This window comes from Salmo salar, chromosome ssa28 (assembly GCF_905237065.1).
Source record: "Salmo salar chromosome ssa28, Ssal_v3.1, whole genome shotgun sequence".
NCBI classification, from domain to species: Eukaryota; Metazoa; Chordata; class Actinopteri; order Salmoniformes; family Salmonidae; genus Salmo; species Salmo salar.
Genome location: NC_059469.1, coordinates 10,568,950 through 10,594,406, shown reverse-complemented (window position 1 = coordinate 10,594,406; position 25,457 = coordinate 10,568,950). Strand labels below are relative to the sequence as shown.

Genomic DNA, 25,457 nt, shown 5'->3' with positions numbered 1-25,457 from the left:
CAATGGGACCTATTTGCAGCACTTCTCCTCTTTCCTTACCTCTCCCTTTCTCCTTCTACTTTCATTTTTTTGTTGTACAATAACACTTCTTCCCACAATCATACATTTTTTAAGGCTTAATCATGAACTAACTGTTTATGAAAATGCACTTGATATAGGCCTGAATAATGATCAACACTGATCGAAATTGCACAGGTTCTATCGTTATTTTAGATTTAATGTAGTTGGATGAGAACATACCGCCCTCTACTGGAATAGAGAGTCGAGAGAGAGAAAGCAATGAAAGCAGTTGGACATTCATGCGGTAGAACATTGAAGGCAATGCAATTATATTGGAAGTAATAACTTTTTAATATTCCGTACTTATTGTATTGGACAGAAATATCCACAACACAAATACTAGATATGTACACACGCTGTCATTGAATAAACCACAGAAATCTCCTTAGTAAATGCGAAAATTATTGGAGGATGCGGGCATCGATCCCGCTACCTCTCGCATGCTAAGCGAGCGCTCTACCATTTGAGCTAATCCCCCGGCTGGTAATATTGAGGAGGTTTAAAGTACTTAGACTCGGATATAACCACGTTTCCAACCAGTTTTCATGCGAGTACAGTCATACAAACTGTGATGGAAACAGGACATTTCGATAAAAAAATGTAAATGCCGACACATATTTGTTCGTTCGACATGGTGGGATCTTTTTGTGTCGGTAACGCCGGAGGAAACGCCTTTGTGCAAAAATATTGATAAAATAACAATCATATCTATACTGAACAAAAATATAAACGCAACATGCATCAGTTTCAACGATTTTACTGAGTTACAGTTCATAGAAGGAAATCAGTCAATTGAAATAAATTCATTTGGCTCTAATTTATGGAATTCACATGACTGGCAGGGGCGCAGCCATGGGTGGGCATGTGAGGACATAGGCCCACCCACTGGGGACCCAGGCCCACCCACTGGGGAGGCAGATGATTTTATGTACTGACAAATTCTCTAAAACAACGTTGGAGGCAGCTTATGGTAGAGAAATGACCATTCAATTATCTGGCAACAGCTCTGGTGAACATTCCTGCAGTCAGTATGCCAATTGCATGCTCCCTCCAAACTTGAGACATCTGTGGCATTGTGTTGTATAACAAAACTGCACATTTTAGAGTGGCCTTTTATTGTTCCCAGCACAAGGTGCACCTGTGTAATGATCATGCTGTTTAAACAGCTTCTTGATATTCCACACCTGTCAGGTGGATGAATTATCTTGGCAAAGGACATATGCTCACTAACAAGGATGTAAACAAATTCCAGAGTAGGCTTTCTGCTAATTCTGTTCTGAGGCATTTTATGAGCACCACCACAGTCAATGGGAAATGGATTCAAAGGGAACTCCCTCTGCTGGGGATTTGCTGAATGTGCAATCCTAAAGGAGGGCTGTGATTGGTTAAGGAAATATAACATGCATTTATGTATAAAAATGGGTCATGTCATTAGAAGTACCAGAGAGCAAGCACCCTTTGACATTCCAAACAATATGTCTGAAAAAAAGCTACATCAAAAAATGAACTTTTGAGATATTATCTTTTTATGTTGAATAAATGAATGTGAAAATGTGTATTTCATCTAGACATACTCCATATTTGAGAACACACTACAAGGAGTATAGTATACTGACACTAAGACATCTGTATCATGTATGGTTCACGGATCATAGGGTCTTACAGGAGGCATGTATAGGTCTAAAAAGTGGCTAAGATTATGTGAGGATTGCCAGAACAATCTGAGATACCCAAAATATCTTCTGCCTACGCAGGTGTGGAATCGTCCTATAGGCCAGCGGTTCCCAAACTGTGGAGGGCACGGGATGTTCCCCAATGCTGGAAGAGGGGCCTGAGTGAAAAGGTTGGGAACCCCTGCTATAGGCATATGCTAAAGAATCATGGCTAATGCTAAAGTAAAGCTAAAGCTTAACAGAAAGTGTTGTTTATTACTGTGTTATGACTGTATTATATACTCTTGTTGTTTCCTCACATCTCTGGAGGCAACTCCTGTCCCTCTGTCTGACTCAGGCCTGGTCATCCTCATCCGTAATTAGAATGTCAAACATTCTCTGATGGGCAGCGAGTACCATGGCAGATGAAGACAGTGTGAGGAGGCAGTCGCCATCTTGGAAAAGGCCAGCTTGAGAGATGCCACACTGAAGGACCAGGAGGGTGAGAACGAGAGGATATTATATTCTGTTCTAATCTATTCTTATACATTCAAGCATTGTGTTATTTTTTTAATTGTTCCAGATGCTAAGAGCCGATTGGACAATGACACCTGTCGAGTCCTCGTCAAGTGATTGAGGAGATAGAGCTTACGGCCCAGGCAGCAGAGGCCCTGAAGAAAGGGGCCTACAAAGAATTTGGCAAACTCATGGTGGAAAGCCACAACTCACTCAGGTGAATAGAGAACACCCTCAAAGAAATCCTCAACGCAGTCAATGCAGTGAGGGCAGATTCTTGTTTTATTCATCCACATGTAAAATATGATAGAAATGTAAAGTATCCATCCATAATGTGTTCCCTACTGTCAGGAACCTGTATGAGATGAGCTGTAAGGAACTGGATGAGCTGGTGTCTGCAGCCGTGGATGTGGAAGGTGTGTTCGGCAGCAGGATGACAGGTGGAGGTTTTGGAGGTTGTACTGTCACACTACTGCAGCCTAGAGCCATAGACAGGACCATGCAGCATATACAGGTGAGGAGGAATACACACACACACGCTGTGTGAATGGGACTTGGGGACAAGATTGCGCAAACTGGTCACTGTGGGTAAAAGAGCTTTTAGAATCTCTACTGTCACTTTAAGACAAACTGCTTAGTCCCCTGTGTCTTGCCCGAACAGCCTCCAGAGAGTATGTGTGTGTGTTTGTGCACGCGCCCCTGTGTGTGTGCGTGTGTGTGTGTGTGTGTGAGTGTGTGTGCGTGTGTGAGTGAGTGAGTGAGACAGTAGGGGTTACGGCAGAAGAATAAAAGCTAGCAGCGCCCCTTTATTAGCATTCCAGTCCTTCTCTCCCGCCTCGCTGTCCTTCTCTCCCGTCTCTCTCACTGCCAGCTGCTCAGACACAAAGTCTTATGCAACTAACCAGGCCTCAGCTCACCAACAGGAATCCTACACAGCATAGGACCATGATGGGGAGAAACAAAACTACAGATAGATAAATCCACCTGCACTGAGCACCGGCTTTTTACAGATCCAGCTTCCAGAAACTCTGAGCCAATCTTTTCTGATCTTTTTGTTATTTCATACTTTTGGGGTCTTTTTGTGACTTGTTAGTATCCCGGTTACAACTTTGTCCTGCCGCCTCTGAAAGGAAAGTCTCTTCAGGCTGCAAAAGACACTTGAAACGTATAACTTCCTTTGAACAGTCCGCTGAATTCCATAGAAAGAGACAGAAGTGATATGACAACAGTTCTACCATTTCCAATCTCGAGTGTTCTAATCTAGTGTTCTAGCCTGAGCAGAGGTCGTTTCCGTGCCTGAGGATGCTGAACCTAAACTCCTCGGACAGCAACATTAACAGCAACAGTAACTCCTTGTCGGACCCCGTGTCTCTCAACGTTGGCGGTGAGATCTACACTACGACCCTGGACACTCTGACTCGCTACCGAGACTCCATGCTGGGCGCCATGTTCACCGGACAGATCTCTACGCTTAGGGACAAACGCGGAAACGTTTTCATCGACCGCGACGGGAAGGTTTTCCGCTATATCCTGAACTTCCTACGTTCCAGCTCCCTGGACCTGCCGGACGGGTTCTCTGAGATGAGGCTGCTGAGGAGGGAGGCAGATTTCTTCCAGATACGCCCCCTACTGGATGAGATACAGCGGCACGTTGAGGCTGGAGCGCTCAGCCTGAGAAATGCACCCAGAAGAGCCTTGCTGCTGGTGGACGTGGACTGCCAGGTGTGTGTGTGTGTATTGTTTGTGTGTTTGTTAGTATTATAGTGTAAGCATGTGTGTGTGCATGTGGGTTTGTTGTGGAATGCAGATGTTCTTTCACACATGCATCATTAGCACTGCAGCATCAGCTTGTTTGTCTCATTCCAGGTGCGCGTGCTACACTTCAACCTACGGCGTGCTCCCGAGAACTACGAACTCCGCACATGCTCAGTGTGCATCCTCACCGCCGAAATCTTCTGTACCTGGCGTACCTTTCTGGTTCTCCTCTGTGAGCGTTTCTCTTACCGCACAACCCAGGGTCTTACTTCCCCCAACCCCAGTGACCAGCGCTACAACCGTCTCAAACTGGAGTGGGTTCCCCGGCCAGACGAACTTCCCCAGGACCAGTATGAGAAACAGCGGTACAGAGGACTCATCATCTCGGACTCTTGGGCCACACAGACCCACTTTGGTGACCTCTGTGATGCCATCATCCCACGCCGCAGCCCCTGTGAGGTCAAAGACATGCACAGGTTTTTGGAGGAGCTGCTGACGGTGTCTTTGGCAGAGGGTTTTAGGGTTGACTCGGTGACCCCTGACTCCATGGACGTTTTGAACTGCCATACTCTGCAACTTGTACGGTAGTGATGTAGCTCATTCCAGCTCACCACTGAATCACCAGTTATGGATTTAATGAGACTAAAATAACAAAGGTCACCCTATAATGTTTACAACCTACTGCACGTGACTGCTTATGGATGGTCAATAATTAACATACTTTACTAATACTGTAAAGTTCAAAGGTCGCTCTATGATGTTTACAATCCTCCCTTTGGTGTGAAGCTGAGACTGACCCTGCCATCTGAACCCTCTAACGAATTCTAACCTGGGTAGCCCTGCAGTGGAACAGACTGTTCTTGACGTGTTGTAGTCTGTTCGAAAATGTAGGGTAGGCCTACATCTGGTTTTACAGAATAGACCCTGTCCCCAACAATAAGGAATCCTGTTGATGATCAGTGCAGTTCTTAAAGAGGCAGAGAGAGACGTCGACCGGGTGTGTGATTAGACTGAGTGTTTGGTGGGGTATCTGTGAGAATGTAGGAGGGGTGATCCGAACATTCCAAAGAGTGGGTATCAGTACTTCTGCTGGTATTGTTTTGTTTAAAAAAAACGTGTTAGAGAACTGTGTAACAAACTGACCAGTCTGTAGAGTTGTTTACAACACATCAAGTACACTTTAATAAACACTACTAAATGAAAGGTATTACTCCCTGAACCCCTATCAGTCAGACTGGTGCAAGCTCCTTTCTGGTAGGCGGAAGTGGGATAAGATGTGTATTTTTTGAATGGAGGAAGGAAGGAAGAAATATGTGAGAGGAAAAGATGAGTATGGGAGAGCAACATGGAGGACTGTAGTGCCCAAAAACCTGTTTTAGCATGGGCAGCACCATAGAGGACTTTCACAATTTTTAAGTAGTCAACTGGGTGGTACTTCTTATGTCTTAAGGAAGGATCACATGATTCCATACGGGTCATCAGGAGGGATCAGCCAATTAATTATATTTGTCAACCTTGGCTTTATACCTGTTCAAACAACATGCTCTAGGTGGCAGTATGCACACTTTCAGTTTGTTTGCCAACTCATAGAAGTAGAAGAACAAGAAAATGGACTACTTCAAAATGGAGATGGCCTCAACGGCGCTGCCCATGCTCAAACAATTGCCATAATGGGTCAGATACAATAATGTGATGTCTACCTAAGTATATGGAGAGGAAAGATGCCCGGTTGGAAAACAACCTCTAGCCCCTTCCTCCTACCCCCATCTACTCAGCTCGCAATGCATCTGTAACTTGCTGATCCAAAGGAAACATATAAAGTATGTGCAAGGATTAAGGTCATGGCTTTACTATCCTTCCAATACTGTTTTCAGTGTTTTGAATGAACTCAAAAGCAAATGACTGAATTCACTAGCTGTATATTTATCTCTACATGAGCGATACAGTGAAGAGCAAACACTGTGCATTTTTCCATTATGTACAACTTGACCACAAAAAAAGCACATTCCTATTGATTTGCAGGGTCTTTTGTTTGCGGATGGAGCAATGTTTAATCAAGCAGATGGGGGTGAAATGAGCAGGTAAGGCAATCTTTTGTATGACTTTTCTTCAGAGTGCCTTAAACTATCATGATTCTAATACAGTTAATAATTGCCAAGCACTAAATCAAGTGAAGTATAATCTCTTGTGGTTGCATCTCAAAGACTGTTATGTTGTATTATACAATTACTCCGAAAAGTGCCATCAATATGAGATTATTGTTTACACTATAAGTAACTCTGCAAAATAAACAGAATGAGTTTGATACCTTATAGTTCATGCAACATCTGTTCACAATGTAACGTTACTTCCTGAAAATGTACTAGGGGAAATTCCAAAGTTTACTTTAAATTAATAAACATCTGACTCTACATTTGGAGCCAAACCTATTTGTATGGTCATGCTTTACTCCCTTGCTGATTCGTATTGCGGAAGAGGATGTGAAGGGAGGAGTCTCAGCGGAGGGTAGCCAGTCAAGTTGCGCTTTGCGGGTCTCGGGCATCGGGAATCATCACCTCGAGGCTGCGGAGACGGGTCAAACGAAAGATAGGTGGACTAGCGAGCCTCCAAACAAACCAACACAGGACCTGCATTTACATACTTCAATACAAGCAGACGACGTGCGTTGGATTCTGATTTGAAATTGGTTTGGGAAGTTGAAACGTGGCAAACTGGACGCTGACCAAGCTCTGTGAATTAGCGGGCGAAAGCGTGTTGTTATTGGACACAGCTGGGGCAACGGCCGTTGGGAGTCAGGTGAGTTTCGAAGGGCCCGAGCGAGAGAGGAGTGTCGCGTCTACAGGTGTTGTAGCATGTCGTTAGTTAACCAGCTAAAATGCTATTACTTAACCTTACTGCTGAAGTTTAATTTAACTGGATAACACTCGCTAGTTAGCACGTCAACCTCGAGAGATTAGTTACTGTGTGTTAACTTGACTAACGTTAGCTAGTTAGCTTGGCAGTGTTGTTGGTGAACCGCTGCCAAGCCATTCAAATACATTTCCATTCGACCAGGGATGAAAGGGTCTATACCCTTTAGACAACTTAAATAATCATTAACTTTTGGATACACCGGACTGAAATACAAATACCTATTAACGTTAGTTAACTTGCTTGCTGCACAAGTTTATGAAATAGCGAACGTTAGCTAGCTACCTAACGTTAGCTAACTCAGAACGCTAACGTTACTGTAACAAACTCGCTAGCAGTCGCCATGTCTGTCTATTAGCTAACTAAAAATATTCACCGTTCAGGGCCATCAACATCACGAACCATTCACCACGTTTTTTTAATCAGCTGAGCTAGCTAACTGTTGCATAATGATGGAAAGGTAAAACTTTGGCAACGGGAAAGAGTAGGTGGGAGAAAGGTGTCTTCCTCGCCTCGCAGGTAGTTTGAGTCAACGGTAGAGTAGGGTTTCATCAATGAGTAATTATGTTTGGGGAGGGGGCGTATGGGTTTGTGGTAAGAAGTAATCTGTTAGACCGGTTTGACCGGTTTCGGGAAAATTCACGACCAAAATAAGAGAATATTGTCTATATTAGAAATGTCAACAAGACTGTTTTGGGTTATACATGCCGTTCACTTCATTCTTGGCTTCTGCAACACAGAGGATACTTAAGATTGTATTCATTTCTGCGAGCTGTTTGTCATCTGTTTGCAGTTCTATGAAACCTATGCAAATGTGCAGTAATGAATTTGCACGCATTGCTACCTTTTTTATATGGCTTTACAAGTGTCAAGTATTTACTCAGTCAAGAGTATGAGGCTTACTGTACCTTTGGACAGTGTTGGTTTCTATCCAGGAAAAAAGACTGGGACAGACAGGCTACTACTGAAGGACAGACATTCCACTGACACTGCCCAGTTCTTCATTCCCACCTGCAGCTGTGCTAGCAAAACAACACCCCTTTGTTCCCAACAGCCCTCTGCCATTGGGACATGATAAATTCCACCTGAAACTACTCCCCAGTTTCAAAGCAAAACAATCACCTGTCCCAAAATGTACAGGTAACTGCCGAAATAAAAACCACTAGTGATACAAAGTATATCAAAAGCAGGTGCTGCAAAGCAGGTGTCATTCATGAGTTAAACAAATAAAGTCCCATAATGCTTAGGGTCATGTATAAAAATTCCCATTATTTTGGTTGCCATGACTAGAAGGAGCATAGGGGATTAGGCTGTGTGTGTCTCAGTCGCCAGATCTCAACCCGATTGAACTCTTATGGAAGATTCCGGAGCGGTGCCTGAGACTGTTTTCCACCACCATCAACAAAACAATGAGAAATTCCATAATTTGGTGAACAATGGTGTCACATCCCTCCAATAGAGTTCCAGACACTATAATTAATCTATGCCTAGGTGCATTGGAGCTGTTCTGGGGGCTTGTGGTGGCCCAACACCTTAAGACATTGTTGGTGTTTCCTTTATTTTGGCAGTTATCTGTAGATCAGTCTTGATAAGGAAAGCTAAAGAAGTATTGAGATCAAATCGCTCTGGCTAAGTTATTTTCATTAGAGTAGGCCATGCTAAGGGTGCTTACTGCTTAGCCAAGCGCAGAATGATGGAAGAGCATAACATTATGAAGGGAAGGATACAGCATTTGTACAAGACACTGACTGACCAGTGACCACATGATTCATTCTCTAAACAACCTAAAGTCTAGTCTCACCTCCAACCGCACAAGGGCAACAAAAGGCCCTCTTGAGGGCCATGTTTTGCTTGTAAGTCTTTCAACCCATGCCTCGAGTTGGCTAGATGCAATTCCTCACTGAACGTGTCATGCCAGTGGCTCGTTAACCTACACACTGTACAGTCTCCTATCTAGGCCTAATTCCTGTTTTACTCTACCAATGTGGAACAGTTTACCTCACAGGAGAAATAGACTGGTTAGCTAATGAGACAGGAGAGGAAGTAGAGTAGCTAATGTAACAGTTTAGCTTCCGTCCTTCGCCCCTACCTGGACTCGAACCAGGGACCCTCTGGACACATCGACGACAGCCACCCTCGTAGCATCGTTACTCATCGCTCCACAAAATCCACGGCCCTTGCAGAGCAAGGGGACCAACTACTTCAAGGTCTCAGAGCGAGTGACGTCACCGATTGAAACGCTATTAGCGCGCACCCTGCTAACTAGCTAGCCATTTCACATCGGTTACACTAACACTTAACTTAATCTTCAACAGTAACTTTAACTTCTCTCGCTTGTTTTACCAAGGCCTCTAGGTCATGTTTTAAGTAGCTAAGTAATAGCTGGGGGGGTCAATACAGTTGCGTGACATAATTTTTTTGGACAATATTATATTAAGATTTGACTCCTGTGTGTACATGCGTACAGTACTAGTCAAAAGTTTGGACACCTACTCATTCAAGTGTTTTTATTTTTACTATTTTCTACATTGTAGAATAATAGTGAAGACAAACTATGAAATTACACATGGAATCATGTAGTAACCAAAAAAGTAATAAACAAATCTAAATATTGCATTTTTTTTTGATTCTTCAAAGTAGCCACCCTTTGCCTTTGACAGCTTTGCACACACTTGGCATTCTGTCAACCAGCTTCACCTGGAATGCTTTTTCAGCAGTCTTGAAGGAGTTCCCGCATATGCTGAGCACTTGTTGGCTGCTTTTCCTTCACTCTGCGGTCCAACTCATCCCAAACCGTCTCAATTGGGTTGAGGTCGGGTGATTGTGGAGGCCAGGTCATCTGATGCAGCACTCCATCACTCTCCTTGGTCACATAGCCCTTACACAGCCTGGAGGTGTGTTGGGTCATTGTCCTGTTGAATAACAAATATCAAAAGTCCCGCTAAGCACAAAACGGATGGGATGGCGTATCTCTGCAGAATGCTGTGGTAGCCATGCTGGTTAAGTGTGCCTTGAATTCCAAATAAATCAGTGTCGCCTGCGAAGCATAATCACACCACCACCTCCGTGCTTCATAGTGGGAACCACACATGGGAGATCATCCCTTCACCTACTCTGCGTCTCAAAAAGACACGGCGGTTGAAACCAAAAATCGCAAATTTGGACTCATCAGACCAAAGGACGGTTTCCATTGCTTGTGTTTTTGTCCCAAGAAAGTCTCATCTTATTATTGGTGTCCTTTAGCTGTGGTTTCTTTGCAGCAATTCGACCATGCAGGCCTGATTCATGCAGTCTCCTCTGAACAGTTGACATTGAGATGTCTGTTACTTGAACTCTGTGAAGCATTTATTTGGGCTGCAATTTCTGAGGCTCTAATGAACTTATCCTCTGCAGCAGCGGTAACTCTGGGTTTTCCTTTCCTGTGGCGCTCCTCATGAGAGCCAGTTTCATCATAGCGCTTGATGGTTTTTGCAACTGCGCTTGAAGAAACTTTCAAAGTTCTTGAAATTGTCCACATTGACTGACCTACATGTCTTAAAGTAATGATGGACTGTTCTCTTTGCTTATTTGAGCTGCTCTTGCCATAATATGAACTTGGTCTTTTACCAAATAGGGCTATCTTCTCTATCCCACCCCTACCTTGTCACAACTGATTGGCTCAAATGCATTAAGAAGAAAAGAAATTCCACAAATTAACTTTGAAGAAGGCACACCTGTTAATTGTATTGCAGGTGACTGACTACCTCATGAAGCTGGTTGAGAGAATGCCGAGAGTGCAAAGCTGTCTCAAGGCAAAGGGTGGCTATTTTGAAGAATCTCAAATATAAAATATATTTAGATTTGTTACACTTTTTTGGTTACTACATGATTTTGTGTTATTTCATAGTTTTTATGTTTTCACTATTATACTACAACGTGTCAACTTTTGTCTGGTATTGTAGAAAAATATATATTTTTGCTACTCTAGGTAGCGGTAGTCAGCTGTACCTGCACTAAAACTCCAGTATTTGTCATCCTAAAGCGTCTTCTCTATCTTCTTTTTAAATGGTGAGGCTGTGTGTTTTAAGCATTTTTATTTCCCGGACTGATCCAAACTCATTTTCTCAGGCTCTCTGTCTCTCTGCAGCAGAGATAGTGAGCAGTATGTTTGGCACATCAAATCGCAATAGAATTACAGTATTGAATCACTATAGAATCGTGAGAATCGCAATACATATCATATCGTCACCTAAGCGTTGTGACAATATCGGACCTTGAGGCCCCTGGCATTTCCTAGTAATGCATCAAAATGTATCCCAACAACAGTCAATACTGAACGACTAGGAAAGAATGTGACAACAATGTGTTGTAGACTTTATTTTTCTATTCAAGTCGGTGCACATTGTATAGCTTTTGTCCTAACGGTTGCACAGCCTTAGGAGCTGCTTGATACATGATACCACAATACAAAAAAATCCTCAAGGGGATGATAATAACAGAAAGAGCACTCTACTCCACACAGTAGGCAATGAGCAATAATACAACCAGTAGCGTTGTAACTAAACAGCAGTGAGGCCAGTGTATACTGTTGTCCTGTCTGTGTGATTACAGGAGATAGGGGAATGACATCCTGTCCACCAGACCCCCGACAATATTTTACTTCTGTCCAGACAGTGACAAGAAAAACATCTCTGCTCTGAGTCCCATGAATATATTCTTCCTGGAATCCCTGTAATCAATTATCCTTATCACTGATTGTAGACGTGAAATGAAGGTAATGATGTTATTGGTTTCACAAATCCAACCTTACTGGCAGATCAGTGATGAGATCCATTTCTAAAAGTATTTGAGGAGTCAGGTCTCATCCGTTGATGCTGAGTGTGAGAGGAGTCATCACTAAGAATAGGCCTAGCCCTGCAATGAGTGGGTATGGATCAGCCTGTACCAGCGTGACAGCCTACACAGCCGCCCTTCCCTTTTCTCTCTTATTCTCCTTTTTAGACGTTGAGGCCTACATTTGTGTGCTGCATTGTCATGCAGGCCGACTCAGACTTCTAAACTTTCAGTCCTACGCTCTTCTTGCGTCTTAGGACAAAGGTTAAGAGTCTGTTTGCAAATTCACTGAGTAGCGTGACTAAATTATTTGGGGTCAGTGAAACTCAATGTCCCACTCTTCCATAGTGATAGAGTTCAGGAGAGGAGGTAGCTGAGCCTCTGTATGCCATGAGTGAGGGAAGAGAGTGGGAGGAGGACGGGAGAGAGGTGTAGTCTCGTCTCAATGTTTTCATGATCACACCACGTTTGCCAACACAGCTAATTCTCCTTGGCTGTATTGTCTCCTGCACTCGTCAGACAGGTTTTCTTATTGTTTGTGTGAGTGAATTAGGCTTTTTAGTTTTATAGCCACACTTTTAACACCAAACATGAACTCCCTCTTCTCGGTTAATTAACTACTTGTTTTTGCTTATCGGCCGGTTTCATGGGAGTGACTTATTAGTCGTGTTTTTGCCCTACAAGCTCTGACATAGCTGGTGATTGCATAAGAACATAAGTAGAATATTTCAGATGCCAGGCATTTTTCCTGGCCATTCGGTTTGAATTACAATGCCAGCTATGTTGTTTAAAGACAGGGCTTAATGTCCAGTGTTTCCAGATTTCTCTGAAATATGACCTATAATTAATTACAATATGAGTGAAATGTTTTCCTTCCCAAAAAAATTGTAATTAAATCTGTTAAAGCAGCCTTTCTGTGTTGGAATTGTGTGAGCATACCCCAACAACAGAATGGTGTACATGTATACCGGTCATATGAATGCGAGTAGACTGCTGATTGGTCATCCTCGATGAGGATTTTTTTATGGTCTGTTTTTTGAGGTTGGGTTTTTGAAGTGTTTTCTCTCCAGTTTATTTGTGATTTTTTTTTGGGGGGGAATTGATAGCTACTTATCTGGATATTCTTTTCTTTTTTTACGGTATATCGACAATATCGCAATATTTTTGTGCTAGGTGGCTGTACCTGCACCAAAACTCCAGTATTTTTTTTCTTCATAGCTTGTTCTTCTTTTTAAATATGGAGCCATTGTTTTCAGCACTTTTATTTCCATGATTGATCAAAACTTGTTTTCTCATGGCTCTCTCTTGTCCCTCAGCAACAGATATATGGTTTGCAACATCGAATCGTAATACAATCACAGTATCGAATCGCAATACATATAGAATCGTGAGAATCGCAATACAAATCATATCGGCAGCTAGCCTAAGTATGATAATATTGTATTGTGAGCTCTCTGGCAATTCCCAGCCCTAGAATTTATAGTTTGTCCACAAATGAGTATAGAATGAGTCAACAACTTTATTTGAGGACGAGTTAGCCTAACAGAATATTAACTTTTAAAAGTGCGATTTTCACTGATGGTTACTTTAAGCACAGTAGCTCTAGTACTAAGTCTAGTTTACATCTGATGCCCTGTCCAGGCATGTTTGTGTGTGTTTTCTTCCCTCTGTACATCCCTCTCATCTCTGATGGTTTGAGTTGGTAGAATGCTGGGAGTTTGATGTCACAGGTAGGTAGTGTTAACGAACTGGGAGTGTGATTCTGCTGTAGCCAAGCATTTCCAAAGAATTTAATATGAATTTGTAGAAGCCCGCATATAGGCTAGGCCCCACTTAAAACAATGCTGCTCTCATTCAGTTTGATCTTTGTCATCAAGAATGACATCAGTGTTTAAGAGCGAGGCCGGGTAATAAATTCACACCGATGTCAAAACTTCATTGTCTTGTAAATCCTTGACCACCAACACTGTAAACACTGTTAACGGCCCTTGCTGGTTAGGATAATTGCTGTGTGAGGTGGGTGTCTGTCTGTGTACCTATTTCTCAACACAAGGTCATTGCCCTGCTCTGTCCAAATGGAATTCCTGGGAAAATCCATGTCGGATTTCGCTCAGTTAGTGTAATAGAATGGCTATACTGTCCACTCACTGACACTGTGGATGTTTGCCACTTAGTTTCTGTGTCACTGACTTCAGCATAGCATTGTTTTTCCAAGTAATGAACAAATCCCTTCCCTTTGGGGACTTCCCCTAAGCCTTATTGCCAGAATACTGTCCACAGGGTGTTATGAATGGAAATGTAGGCTATGTCTGTTAGAATATGTCATGTGACATACTGCACATGATTCCCGGCTCCAAACCTGTCTAACTGTGCTGTAGCCTTGAATAAGTCACTCATTTTCAGTTTGCTCCATTTTCCAAGCCTTTTGTACTCTGAAGAAAAGAGAGCCACAAGGAAGCAACAGGAAGAGGTGGAACTTGCTGTTTGAATTGACAGTTCTAAACACAACTCTGTTCTCATGGTGAGGTTCTAATGGGAGCGTATGGGATGCATAATCACTGGTTAGGCCTTGCCTAACTGTCACACTGGTTGAAATCCTACAATTAATCACCATGTTGTCTGTTTCAGTAATGATGTAGGCTATGGCTTCCTTGGGTCTGTGTTGACATTGAGCACTGCCATAAGACCGCCTGGTAGTCCTCATATGATGAAGCCAAGGTCCTGCTTTTCCATACTGCGGTGTGCCTGCATATGCGTTGTGTGTTCCTCCTACAGCTACCCTCAGTTTTCATCAGCAGAGCAGATTCTTGTCCTTGCCTAGGAAGCCATTATGTGTGTGAAGCCCTAAAGAGGACCTCCCACCCAGCCTTTGTTAGCAGGCTTAGAGCACTGAGCTGCTTCTTTCTGCTCTGCTGGCCCCTTGGGTCTACATTGGCGGACTCAGAGGAACAGAATGGGTACTAGACCAATGGGCACGACACGCATTTAACATGGAACTGTCTTCTATTAAAAAAAAAGTACATTACATGTATTTAGCACAGATCTAGGGTAAGCCTACCCTCCCCAAATCTTTAAGCATGCAACTTCATCCCACTCCCTTAGTCTGCAGGATCCAAACAAGGAAGTTTACTTGGTGAGGGTGTGAGTCAGTCCTCCACTATCCCATAATCCCTCACACGCCTAATGACTAACGGCATTTTGCCGCTGATATCAGAGTGAGACATACTTTTGTTATTATTACCCTGTCTCGAAGACTGAGTCGGCCAAGACAGAAAATACGGTCTCATAGCTTACCCCGTCTTGCAATATTGTAGTTTTTATGAAATCATTGTTTACATTTTTGTATGTTTACTTTAAAATCATCAAGGCCTGAAACACTGGCCTGTTTTTGTGTAGGGTTTTATGTTGGTCTTTTGAGGGGAACATTTAATTTGTCATCACCTAGGGAGACACAGCTTTGAGGTTGAGTTCAGACAGAGTAGACTGAGGCTTATATGCTGACCTCAACGCCTGCGTCGCAAAATAAATTTACACATGCATATTTATTCAATCATTGCACCCACACTGCTCGCGTGTGGCTGTGTAGTCAGGCTCTAAAATAGAACATTGTTCTATTTGTGACGCTTGATGCACTGCAAGTCCCTCCTCTCCCATCTCATTGGTTTTTAGGAGCATATACCCAAAGATGAACTGCGGTCCACACTCCAGTTGGTGGTGGTAATGCACCTTAAAGTTGGTTGCCATCCACCATATCAACTCTGGAGAAGAAGCCTGGAGGAAGAGAGCTAGAAACTAACTCAGTTTACCCTTTTATCTGTGGAATAATTGTCAGAGTAGAGAACCTTGTGCATTTAAGGTAAAATAACAACCCAATGTTTATATCCCAGGACAAATTAGCTAGCAACAGCAAGCTAGCTAGCTAGCTAAATTGCCATAAATGTTTAAAGCTTTTCGACATATCCCCAAATGAATATAGTTGTTTCAGAGTTAGTTTTGATATTTCAACCTGCGTGTCCTGATCGCGTCTGGTGTGGGTGGACAAAAACCAACACGCGTGAGCGGTCTGGTCAGCATGTTAGACCACTGACATTTATGGTCTAACCAACCTGTGGCTTTAACTTCTCCTTCACGGGATGGGCTTAGGGAATGTGTTGGTATGTGTAGAGATTAAGAGAAAGCTGTCCAGTACTTTTCCTTCCTCCTTAGTGAAATGGAAGTCGGAGTCCAGGGGTTTTAAATTGTCTGGAAAAGAGAGGAGAGTTGTTTTTAAAAGGTTGTGATCGGGTCATGGTTTGTTATGCCCTAAACGTCGCACAAACGTTATTGATAAAGGAAAGAATGAAAAGCAGACACTAGTTCTTTCTCTCACTTTTCCTCTTTCTCTCTGAAGGGCCTATTTGGAAACGGCAGGTGTGACAGGTGTTTCCATCAGTGTGTAGTAGTAGAACAATGGTCTCTTTAGTTGAGCCTCCAGTGACCTCCGACCCCTAGCTCTTGTCTGAGACGAGCCCTGCCCCCTCAGGCAGTGTGTGTTGACCACAGACAAGAAAGAGAAGAGTATGCCATGCTCCTCCCATGGAATTCCTTTCTCTCATCTGCCTGTCTCTGTCAGTTGCCAACACACACCATCTGAGCTGAGTTTTTCCTGGAGCGCTGGTTTAGTTACCTGCTCCAGCTGTCAGTCTCTTCACTCTCTTTCCCCCCTTTTTGTTTTGCTCCAGGAAGTTTTCTCCATCTCTTCACCATCTCCACGCCCACGTTCTTCAGATAGTCGAGTGACAGAGAGGAAGAGAGTGGAGACTTGTGAATGAATGCCTGTCGTCCTATTAGGCTATTGCACTTTCCCCCCCTTACTTCATGAATCTCCTCTCTCCCACTGTCTCTCTCTGTACAGGTGTAGCAGTTGGGCCTGTGTGCTCCTGAGAGGATGAAGAGGTTTAGGAGACACGGCCAGGAGTCCCAGAGAGAACGGATCAAACAGGAGCTCTACGGGTTCAACAAGGTAAGACCAGTGACAGTCAGTCTGATCCGACAAGGCTTTGATCTCTAGTCTCGACAGGAAGGCTATGATCCCAATTCCAGACAATTATCAGGGAATTTGTCTTGCCAGTGTCTATAATTCTCTCGCTCTCTCACCCACCCAGACAGTGGAGCATGGTTTTCCTCACCAGCCCAGTGCTCTGGGCTTCAGCCCCAGTCTACAGCTCCTGGCCATCGGCACACGCTCCGGAGCCATCAAACTGTATCCTCTTCAATAGACACGGGAGAGGTCTGTCTGGTTGTGTAGGAGTGCAGGATTTAAGTGTTCACACGTTTGAACCAGTTTGTCTCAGTTTCCCCTCTGCTTTAGCTGTCTGTGGTTAGTGTGTGGGTACATGTGGAGTCATTTTTATATTCCCAGGTTGTTGCTCAACTCTGACTACCAGACAGGCACAGTTGCTGTGTGTCTATCTCTGTCGTAGTGTGTGTGTGTGTTGGATTAATCTTACACAATCGTACTCATTGACAGTGTGGAACCAGTCAGTACACTCCCACCATTCACTCCCAGTCACTATGATAACCCTTGTCTCCCTGTCATTATAATTAATTCACACAATGGGGGAAATTGTTCTTTTGATAACACAATAAATTCTATGAATGAAAGTATTATTAGCCAATGGCAGGGCAGCCAGATAAGACACAAAGAAAGACAACAGAAAATGTCTTCTTTCTGTAGATGCATGTGGACCGTTTCTGTACAGTAGAAAAATAAGAACCTGTGTCTATGAATGCGTTAGGGGGGGTGCCTGTGTCTACACATCATGCTTTGTGTGTGTCTGTGTTTGCTGCGCATGTGTGTACACTGTGTGTGTGGGTGTGCCATGCTGTGTGTGTGTTCTTTAACCTGTGGTCAGTTACGGTGGCCCCGGTGTAGAGTTCATGGGTCTACACGATGAGAACGCTGCCGTCACCCAGGTCCACTTCCTGCCACACCAGGTGAGTGGCTGCTCAACACACGTTGGCAGCACCTTATCACATGCTCCATTCACACCTCCTACTGAAATGATCTTCTTAAATCCAATCGGGCTGGGCGATATGGCCAAAATGTTTGAGTATATTACATATTTACAAATAATTACTATTTTATGTTTTTGAATAATTAAAAAACATGAGCTGGCACACACCCAGAAAAATAGTTTGTATGGAGGTGCTGACTAATGGCGAATAAACTGTCAAAATAAAGTCGCACACTCCATATATAAAGTCCCAGTAATTTATTGGGTATTTACCACCGTTTCGGCATCACTGTGCCTTCCTCAGGGTAATGTCATGAATACTTGAACCAGATTATGTAGACAAACAGCACTATAACTAGCTATGTTTGCTCCGACAAAGTACATTTATTTGCTAACTAACAATTAGAATTAGCGGCTAACAGGATTTAGGCCCCCTTGCTAAGACAAACTAGCCTTTTGCAGATGTAAGAAACACAAGCTAATGGTGTAATTCTGGAATGTTAGTGGATTTATATTAAGAAGCAAAGTGAACACAGCATTGTTGTCATCAACATTGTTGCTTGTGCTGTATTAACCATGCAGACTGAACGCAAGTGGCTCGTAGTCGAGAAACCACAAATGTGCTCCTTGAGTGACGGGACGGGCCTTGTTCTGTGTGGAAAGCAACGTGGAGAGAGATGACTCAAGTAGCGACTTAAACTATAAAATGGACGTTACACACAGCGTATCACATTTAACAAACCGAACATTCAAATAATGTTATAGAAAGTAACATTAAAAACCCAAACCGGTCCGTGCATCAATACCGCAGAATACAGTATACCGCCTAGCCTTAGAATCCAATATGTGGATCTAATTATTGCTGGAAATGTTAGTAGTAAAGCTGTGGCTAACAGCCCCAAAACGTCCTGACAGTCATAACGTGTTCCTAACGTCCTCATAATGTCCTAATGTCCTTTAACATCTCTAGTTGCTCTGTATTGAACAGGTGGAGCTGGTGACTCTGTTGGATGACAACAGTCTCCACATGTGGACCCTCAGAGCTCACCATGGTGTCTCTGAGCTGCTGGAGATAGGACGCTTCACACTCACTGGACCCCCGGGGTGAGAGACACACTACACACCACCACCACCCCACAACTTCTCTCCTACCCCTTCTCAAACTTCCTTTTTTTTCTTTTCCTCACACACTTGCACTCATTGGATTGCCCTGGTAAGAGGACCCACTGTGAGACATGCACAGAACTAGAATGAGGTTCTATTTCTATGGTGACATGCACACATTCAGTGGCGACCACATATGCACCTTAAATAGGATTTTTCTGTCTGCCACATTCAACCTGTTTAACTTCATCCCATCTTTCTCTTTCCCTCTTTCTCGTTCCCTCTATCAGTGCTCCCCCCAGTGTAACTCGTGTAACAGCGGTGCTAGCCCACTCTTCTGGGGACCTGCTGTTGCTAGGAACAGAGGGAGGACACGTGTTCGTAGTGAAGGTACCAGGCTTCAGAGAACTAGAGGAGAGGAACATCAGCCTGGAGAAAGTCACCAACGGGTACTAACAGACACTTCCTTTTCATTGAGTCACTAAATTGGAAATATTGATATCCTAAATGGACGGAAACAACTATTGATTCATGTTTAAATGCTTCCCACACACACCGACACAAACGTATTTGATCGATAATTGTGCTAAAACGGAACCCCCTCATTCCGTAGTGTACCAGAGGAGTACGGAGGTCGTAGGAGCCTGGAGCATGTCGAGTCCTTACAGGAGAATCCCGTTAACCCACTCCAGGTTCTGATTGGCTACGGACGAGGCCTCATGGTCATCTGGGACCTGAACAGCCAATCAGCCGTCAAACACATCCCCGCTACACAGGTATACAATGTGTGTGTCTGTGTGTTGGTGTCTGGACGTCGAGAGCTCTGATCTTGACTCCCTGTTTGGTTGTGCGTCCGTAGCAACTGGAGAGCGTGTGGTGGATGGAGGACGGTGGCCATGTTCTCAGTTCCCACAGCGACGGCAGCTACTGCCGCTGGAAGGTGGCTGGGGATGACCCACAGAGCGAGCAGGAGAAGTCCGAAGTACCGTACGGTGAGGACCCACAAAAAGTCAACACCACGTTCCTCTCTGTGGAAGCTGATAAAACACAGCAACGGGGATAATGTTATTGATTGAATGGTGACTAGGTTAATTGATGTTTTGATAAATTGATTTGTCTCTCTCCTCTGCAGGCCACTTCCCCTGTAAGGCCATCTCTAAAATCATCCAGCTGCCGACAGAACAGGGGTGAGTGAGTCTTTTTCTTCTCCCTCACGCTCACTCTGCCTGCTGTCAATTCATATTTCACATCCTCCATTCTTACACATGAATCCATCTGTAAATGTTTTTTAACCTGGTTCTCCTTTTCCTGTATGTCTATATCCAGGCCTCCGTTCCTGTTCCTCAGTGGTGGCATGCCCCGGGCCAGCTACGGAGACAGACACTGTATCAGTGTGATCCACAGTAAAACACACGTGGCTCTGGACTTCACCTCCAGAATCATCGACTTCTTTGTCATCAGAGACGGACCAGACCATACAGGTAGAAAGGCAGGGGGATACGCGCGCGCACACAGGTTCAGAAACGCATACACACAGGCTAACCCTTCTCCCTCTGTCCAGGCGACCCCAGTGCATTGGTGGTCTTAGTAGAGGAGGAGTTGGTAGTGATAGATCTTCAGACTGAAGGGTGGCCAGTCATCCAGACTCCGTACCTGGTCCCTCTCCACTGCTCTGCCATCACCTGCTCCCACCATGTCTCTGCTATACCCCTGAAGCTGTGGGAGAGGGTCCTGTCTGCCGGAGCGTTGCAGAACACACACTACTCTAAGAAGGTAGGTGACACACACACTGCCCGAGCAAGTTCCTGCACCACACACAATCAAAATTTCACTCCACACTGCCCTCACCAAGGAATACCTATGTAGAATGCTGTTCATTGACTACAGCTCAGCGTTCAACACCATTGTTCCCTCGAAGCTCATCACCAAGCTTAGGACCCTGGGACTGAACACCTTCCTCTGCAACTGTATCCTGGACTTCCTGATGGGCCGCCCCCAGGTGGTGAGGGTAGGCAAACTCACCTCTGCAACGCTGACCCGTCAGGGGTGTGTGCTTATTCCCCTTCTGTAATCCCTGTTCACCCACGACTGTGGCCACGCAAACACAATTAAGTTTGCTGACGACACAGCGGAGGTATGCCTGATCACTGGTGGCAACGAGACAGCCTACAGTTGGGATCATAAACTATATTCAGCCGCAGGCCAATTTCTTCTTGAGCGTTTGTTCGGGTGGGGCCCGGAACGCGATCACAAATCATTTGTAGACTGCAAATTGACCACAAGCAGCCCAAACCGAGATGTTTCCCCAAATCATAATCATTTGAATCCTTTCTTACATTTGTATACAATCACGTCTCTCTATTATGCATGGGAATATTTGGGAACAGATTTCTTAAATTGAAGTCACTTGAAGCTGATTTCCTGGTGTTTTTACAGTCCTACAATGACAATCCCCCCACCAAAAACTTTTGGGGCCAAATAATACCGCCAGTTCCAGGACAACAACCCCCTCCCTCAATGTCATTAGACCGAGGGGCTGCAGTGGAGCGGGTCGAGAGCTTCAAGTTCCTCGTGTCCAAATCACTAAGAACTTAAATGGTCTGCTCACAGTCGTGAAGAAGGCGCAACATCCCTTAAATCCTCAAAACGTTATACAGGGGCACCATTGAGAGCATCTTGACTGGCTGCATCACTGCTTGGTATGACGACTACACTGCCCTCAATCACAGGGCGGTACGGACAGACCACTACATAACTGGGACCAAGTTCCCTGCCGTCCAATACCTCTATCAAGTGGCGTGAAGGGAAGGACCGGAAAATTGTTCAAGACTCCAGCCACTCAATCCATACTGTTCTGTCTGTTTCTGCACAGCAAGCAGTACCAGAGCAACAAGTCTGACACCAACAGGCCCCAAGCCATAAGACTGCTAAATAACTAACAAAATGGCTGCACTGGCGATCTGCATTGACCCTTCTATTTTATTCGAGTTTTTGCCCTGACTCTATATACACACACACATTACACGCACACACATTCATACTGACTCTACACACACTTACATACAATCATCATACGCTGCCACTACTGTTAATTATATTGTATATCCTGATGCCTAGTCACCTAACCTCTATACATACAGTGCCATTCAAAAGTTTAGACACACCTACTCATTTTGCTGTTTTTTTGCTGTGTGGTTCTACTGTTTTCTACATTGTAGAATAATAGTGATGACATCAACACTATGAAATAACACATATCGAATCATGTAGAACCAAAAGAGTATTTTGGATTCTTCAAAGAAGCCACCCTTCGCTGTGATGACAACTTTGCTCACTCTTGGCATTCTCGCAACCAGCTCCACCTGGAAGGCTTTTCCAGTGGTCTTGAAGGAGTTCCCACATATGCTGAGCACTTGTTGGCTGCTTTTCCTTCACTCTGCGGTCCAAACCATCTCAATTGGGTTGAGGTCTGGTGATTGTGGAGGCCAGGTCATCTGATGCAGCATTCCATCACTCTCCTTCTTGGTCAAATAGCCCTTACACAGCCTAAAAACAAATGATAGTCCCACTAAGGGCGGCAGGGTAGCCTAGTGGTTAGAGCGTTGAGCTAGTAACCGAAAGGTTGTATGTTCGAATCACTGAGCTGACAAGGTACAAATCGGTCGTTCTGCCCCTGAACAAGGCAGTTAACCCACTCTTCCTAGGCTGACATTGAAAATAAGAATTTGTTCTTAACTGACTTGCCTAGTTAAATAAAGCTAAAATAAAAAAATTAAAAAGCCCAAACAATATGGGATGACGTATCGCTGCATAATGCTGGTTTGTGGCCTTGAATTCTAAATAAATCACAGACCGTGTCACCAGCAAAGCATCATCATCACACCACCACCTCCATGCTTCACGGTGGGAACCACCCATGTGAAGATCATCCATTCACCTACTCTGCACCTGAACAAAGACATGGCGGTTGGAACCAAAAATCTCACATTTGGACTCATCAGACCAAAAGACAGATTTCCACCGGTCTGATGTCCATTGCTCATGTTTCTTGTCCCAAGCAAGTCTCTTCTTAATGGTATCCTTTTAGTAGTGGTTTATTTGCAGCAGTTTGACCATGATGGCCTGATTCACGCAGTCTCCTCTGAAAAATTGATGTTGATTTATCTGTTACTTGTACCATGAAGCACTTATTTGGGTTTGAGTTTCTGAGGCTGGTAACTTTAATGAACTTATCCTCTGCAGCAGAGGTAACTGTGGGTCTTCCTTTCCTGTGGCGGCCCTCATGAGAACCAGTTACATTATAGCGCTTGATGGGCTTTTGCAACTGCACTTGAAGAAACTTTGAAAGTTCTTGACATTTTCTGGATTGATTGACCTTCCTCTTAAAGTAATGAAGGACTGTTGTTTGTCTTTGCTTATTTGAGCTGTTGCCATAATCTGGACTTCGTCTTTTACCAAATTGTATTATAATTTAACTTTATTTTTTAGGCAACGCAATAGGGCTATCTTCTGTATACCACCCCTACCTTGTCACAACACAACTAATTGGCTCAAACGCATTTACCTCTTAAGGATCAAACCCTTTTTTTTTTTTCAATTTTCTTCTAAAATGACATACCCAAATCTAACTGCTTGATGCTCAGGACCTGAAGCAAGGATATGTGTATTTTTGATACCATTTTGAAAGGAAACACTAGGAAGTTTGTGGAAATGTGAAATGAATGTAGGGGAATATAACACATTAGATCTGGTAAAAGATAATACAAAGAAAAACCAGATTTTTAAAAATGTAAAAAAAAAGAATTGGTACCCATATCTTTGAAATACTAGAGGCTATAATGTAAACTCAGCAAAAAAAGAAACGTCCCTTTTTCAGGACCCTATCTTTCAAAGATAATTCATAAAAATCCAAATAACTTCACAGATCTTCATTGTAAAGGGTTTAAATACTGTTTCCCATGCTTGTTCAATGAACCATAAACAATTAATGAACATGCACCTGTGGAACGGTCGTTAAGACACTAGCAGCTTAGACGGTCAGTTCTGGAAACTTAGGACACTGAAGAGGCCTTTCTACTGACTCTGAAAAACACAAAAAGAAAGATGCCCAGGGTCCCTGCTCATCTGCGTGAACGTACCTTAGGCATGCTGCAAGGAGGCATGAGGACTGCAGATGTGGCCAGGTCAATAAATTGCAATGTCCGTACTGTGAGACGCCTAAGACGGCGCTACAGGGAGACAGGACAGACAGCTGATCGTCCTCGCAGTGGCAGACCACGTTTAACGCCTGCACAGGATCGGTACATCCGAACATCACACCTGCGGGACAGCTACAGGATGGCAACAACAACTGCCTGAGTTACACCAGGAACGCACAATCCCTCCATCAGTGCTCAGACTGTCCGCAATAGGCTGAGAGAGGCTGGACTGAGGGCTTGTAGGCCTGTTGTAAGGCATGTCCTCACCAGACATCACTGACAACAACGTCGCCTATGGGCACAAACCAACCGTAGCTGGACCAGGCAGGACTGGCAAAAAGTGCTCTTCTCTGACAAGTTGTGGTTTTGTCTCACCAGGGGTGATGGTCGGATTCGCGTTTATCGTCGAAGGAATGCGCGTTACACCGAGGCCTGTACTCTGGAGCGGGATCGATTTTGGAGGTGGAGGGTCCGTCATGGTCTGGGGCGGTGTGTCACAGCATCATCGGACTGAGCTTGTTGTCATTGCAGGGAATCTCAATGCTGTGCATTACAGGGAAAACATTCTCCCTCATGTGGTACCCTTCCTGCATGCTCATCCTGACATGACCCTCCAGCATGACAATGCCACCAGCCATACTGCTCGTTCTGTGCATGATTTCCCTGCAAGACAGTAATGTCAGTGTTCTGCCATGGCCAGCGACGAGCCCAGATCTCAATCCCATTGAGCACGTCTGGGACCTGTTGGAATCGGAGGGTGAGGGCTAGGGCCATTCCCCCCAGAAATTTCCGGGAACTTGCATGTTACTTGGTGGAAGAGTGCTAACATCTCACAGCAAGAACTGGCAAATCTGGTGCAGTCCATGAGGATATGCGCTGCTGTACTTACTGCAGCTGGTGGCCACACCAGATACTGACTGTTACTTTTGATTTTGACCCCCCTTTGTTCAGGGACACATTAGTCCATTTCTGTCACATGTCTGTGGAACTTGTTCTGTTTGTCAGTTGTTGAATCTTATGTTCATACAAATATTTACACATGTTAAGTTTGCTGGGGAGAAACGCAGTTAACAGTGAGGACGTTTCATTTTTTGCTGAGTTTATATTTCAGGCCAGGCGCAATTTAGATTTTGGCCACTAGAATGGCAGCAGTGTATTTTTGAAGTCCTAGACTGATTCAATGGACCATTGCATATCTGTTCAAAATGTTGTATCAAGACTGCCCAAATGTGCCCTATTTGTTTATTAATAACGTTTCATGTTCAAAACTGTGCACTCTCCTCAAACAATAGCATGGTATTCTTTCACTGTAATAGCTACTGTAAATTGGACACTGCAGTTAGCTTAAATTCTTGTTAATCTTTCTGCTCATATCAGATATGTCTGTCCTGGGAGTTTTTTTTGTTACATACAACTTCATGCTAATCACATTAGCCTACGTTAGCTCAGCCGTG

General features: G+C 44.0%; 2 protein-coding genes and 1 non-coding gene across 4 annotated transcripts in view; 2 read left to right on the top strand and 1 right to left on the bottom strand.

The window, feature by feature from the left end:
* Positions 1–465: 465 nt before the first annotated feature.
* Positions 466–538, bottom strand: trnaa-agc (transfer RNA alanine (anticodon AGC)). The gene has a single exon. It is a non-coding gene; the product is annotated as a tRNA-Ala (tRNA).
* A 2,527-nt stretch (positions 539–3,065) lies between these two features.
* On the top strand, positions 3,066–6,338 carry LOC106589233 (BTB/POZ domain-containing protein KCTD21-like). Its single transcript, XM_014178957.2, has 2 exons — positions 3,066–3,950; positions 4,095–6,338. Exons 1-2 carry the CDS (start codon positions 3,531–3,533, stop codon positions 4,569–4,571), a joined length of 897 nt encoding a protein of 298 aa, XP_014034432.1. The 5' UTR covers positions 3,066–3,530; the 3' UTR covers positions 4,572–6,338.
* Positions 6,339–6,477: 139 nt separating this feature from the next.
* The window catches only part of LOC106589453 (LLGL scribble cell polarity complex component 2), a 31,252-nt gene continuing 12,272 nt past the window's right edge, over positions 6,478–25,457 (top strand). For both annotated transcript variants that reach the window (XM_045710034.1, XM_045710033.1), the window contains exons 1-11: positions 6,478–6,779; positions 16,600–16,707; positions 16,850–16,947; positions 17,600–17,681; positions 18,690–18,805; positions 19,096–19,254; positions 19,419–19,581; positions 19,665–19,797; positions 19,938–19,992; positions 20,132–20,286; positions 20,367–20,578. In XM_045710034.1, the coding sequence (XP_045565990.1) occupies positions 16,633–16,707; positions 16,850–16,947; positions 17,600–17,681; positions 18,690–18,805; positions 19,096–19,254; positions 19,419–19,581; positions 19,665–19,797; positions 19,938–19,992; positions 20,132–20,286; positions 20,367–20,578 (1,248 nt within the window). In that variant the 5' untranslated portion in view covers positions 6,478–6,779; positions 16,600–16,632. The remainder of the gene's footprint in view (positions 6,780–16,599; positions 16,708–16,849; positions 16,948–17,599; positions 17,682–18,689; positions 18,806–19,095; positions 19,255–19,418; positions 19,582–19,664; positions 19,798–19,937; positions 19,993–20,131; positions 20,287–20,366; positions 20,579–25,457) is intronic.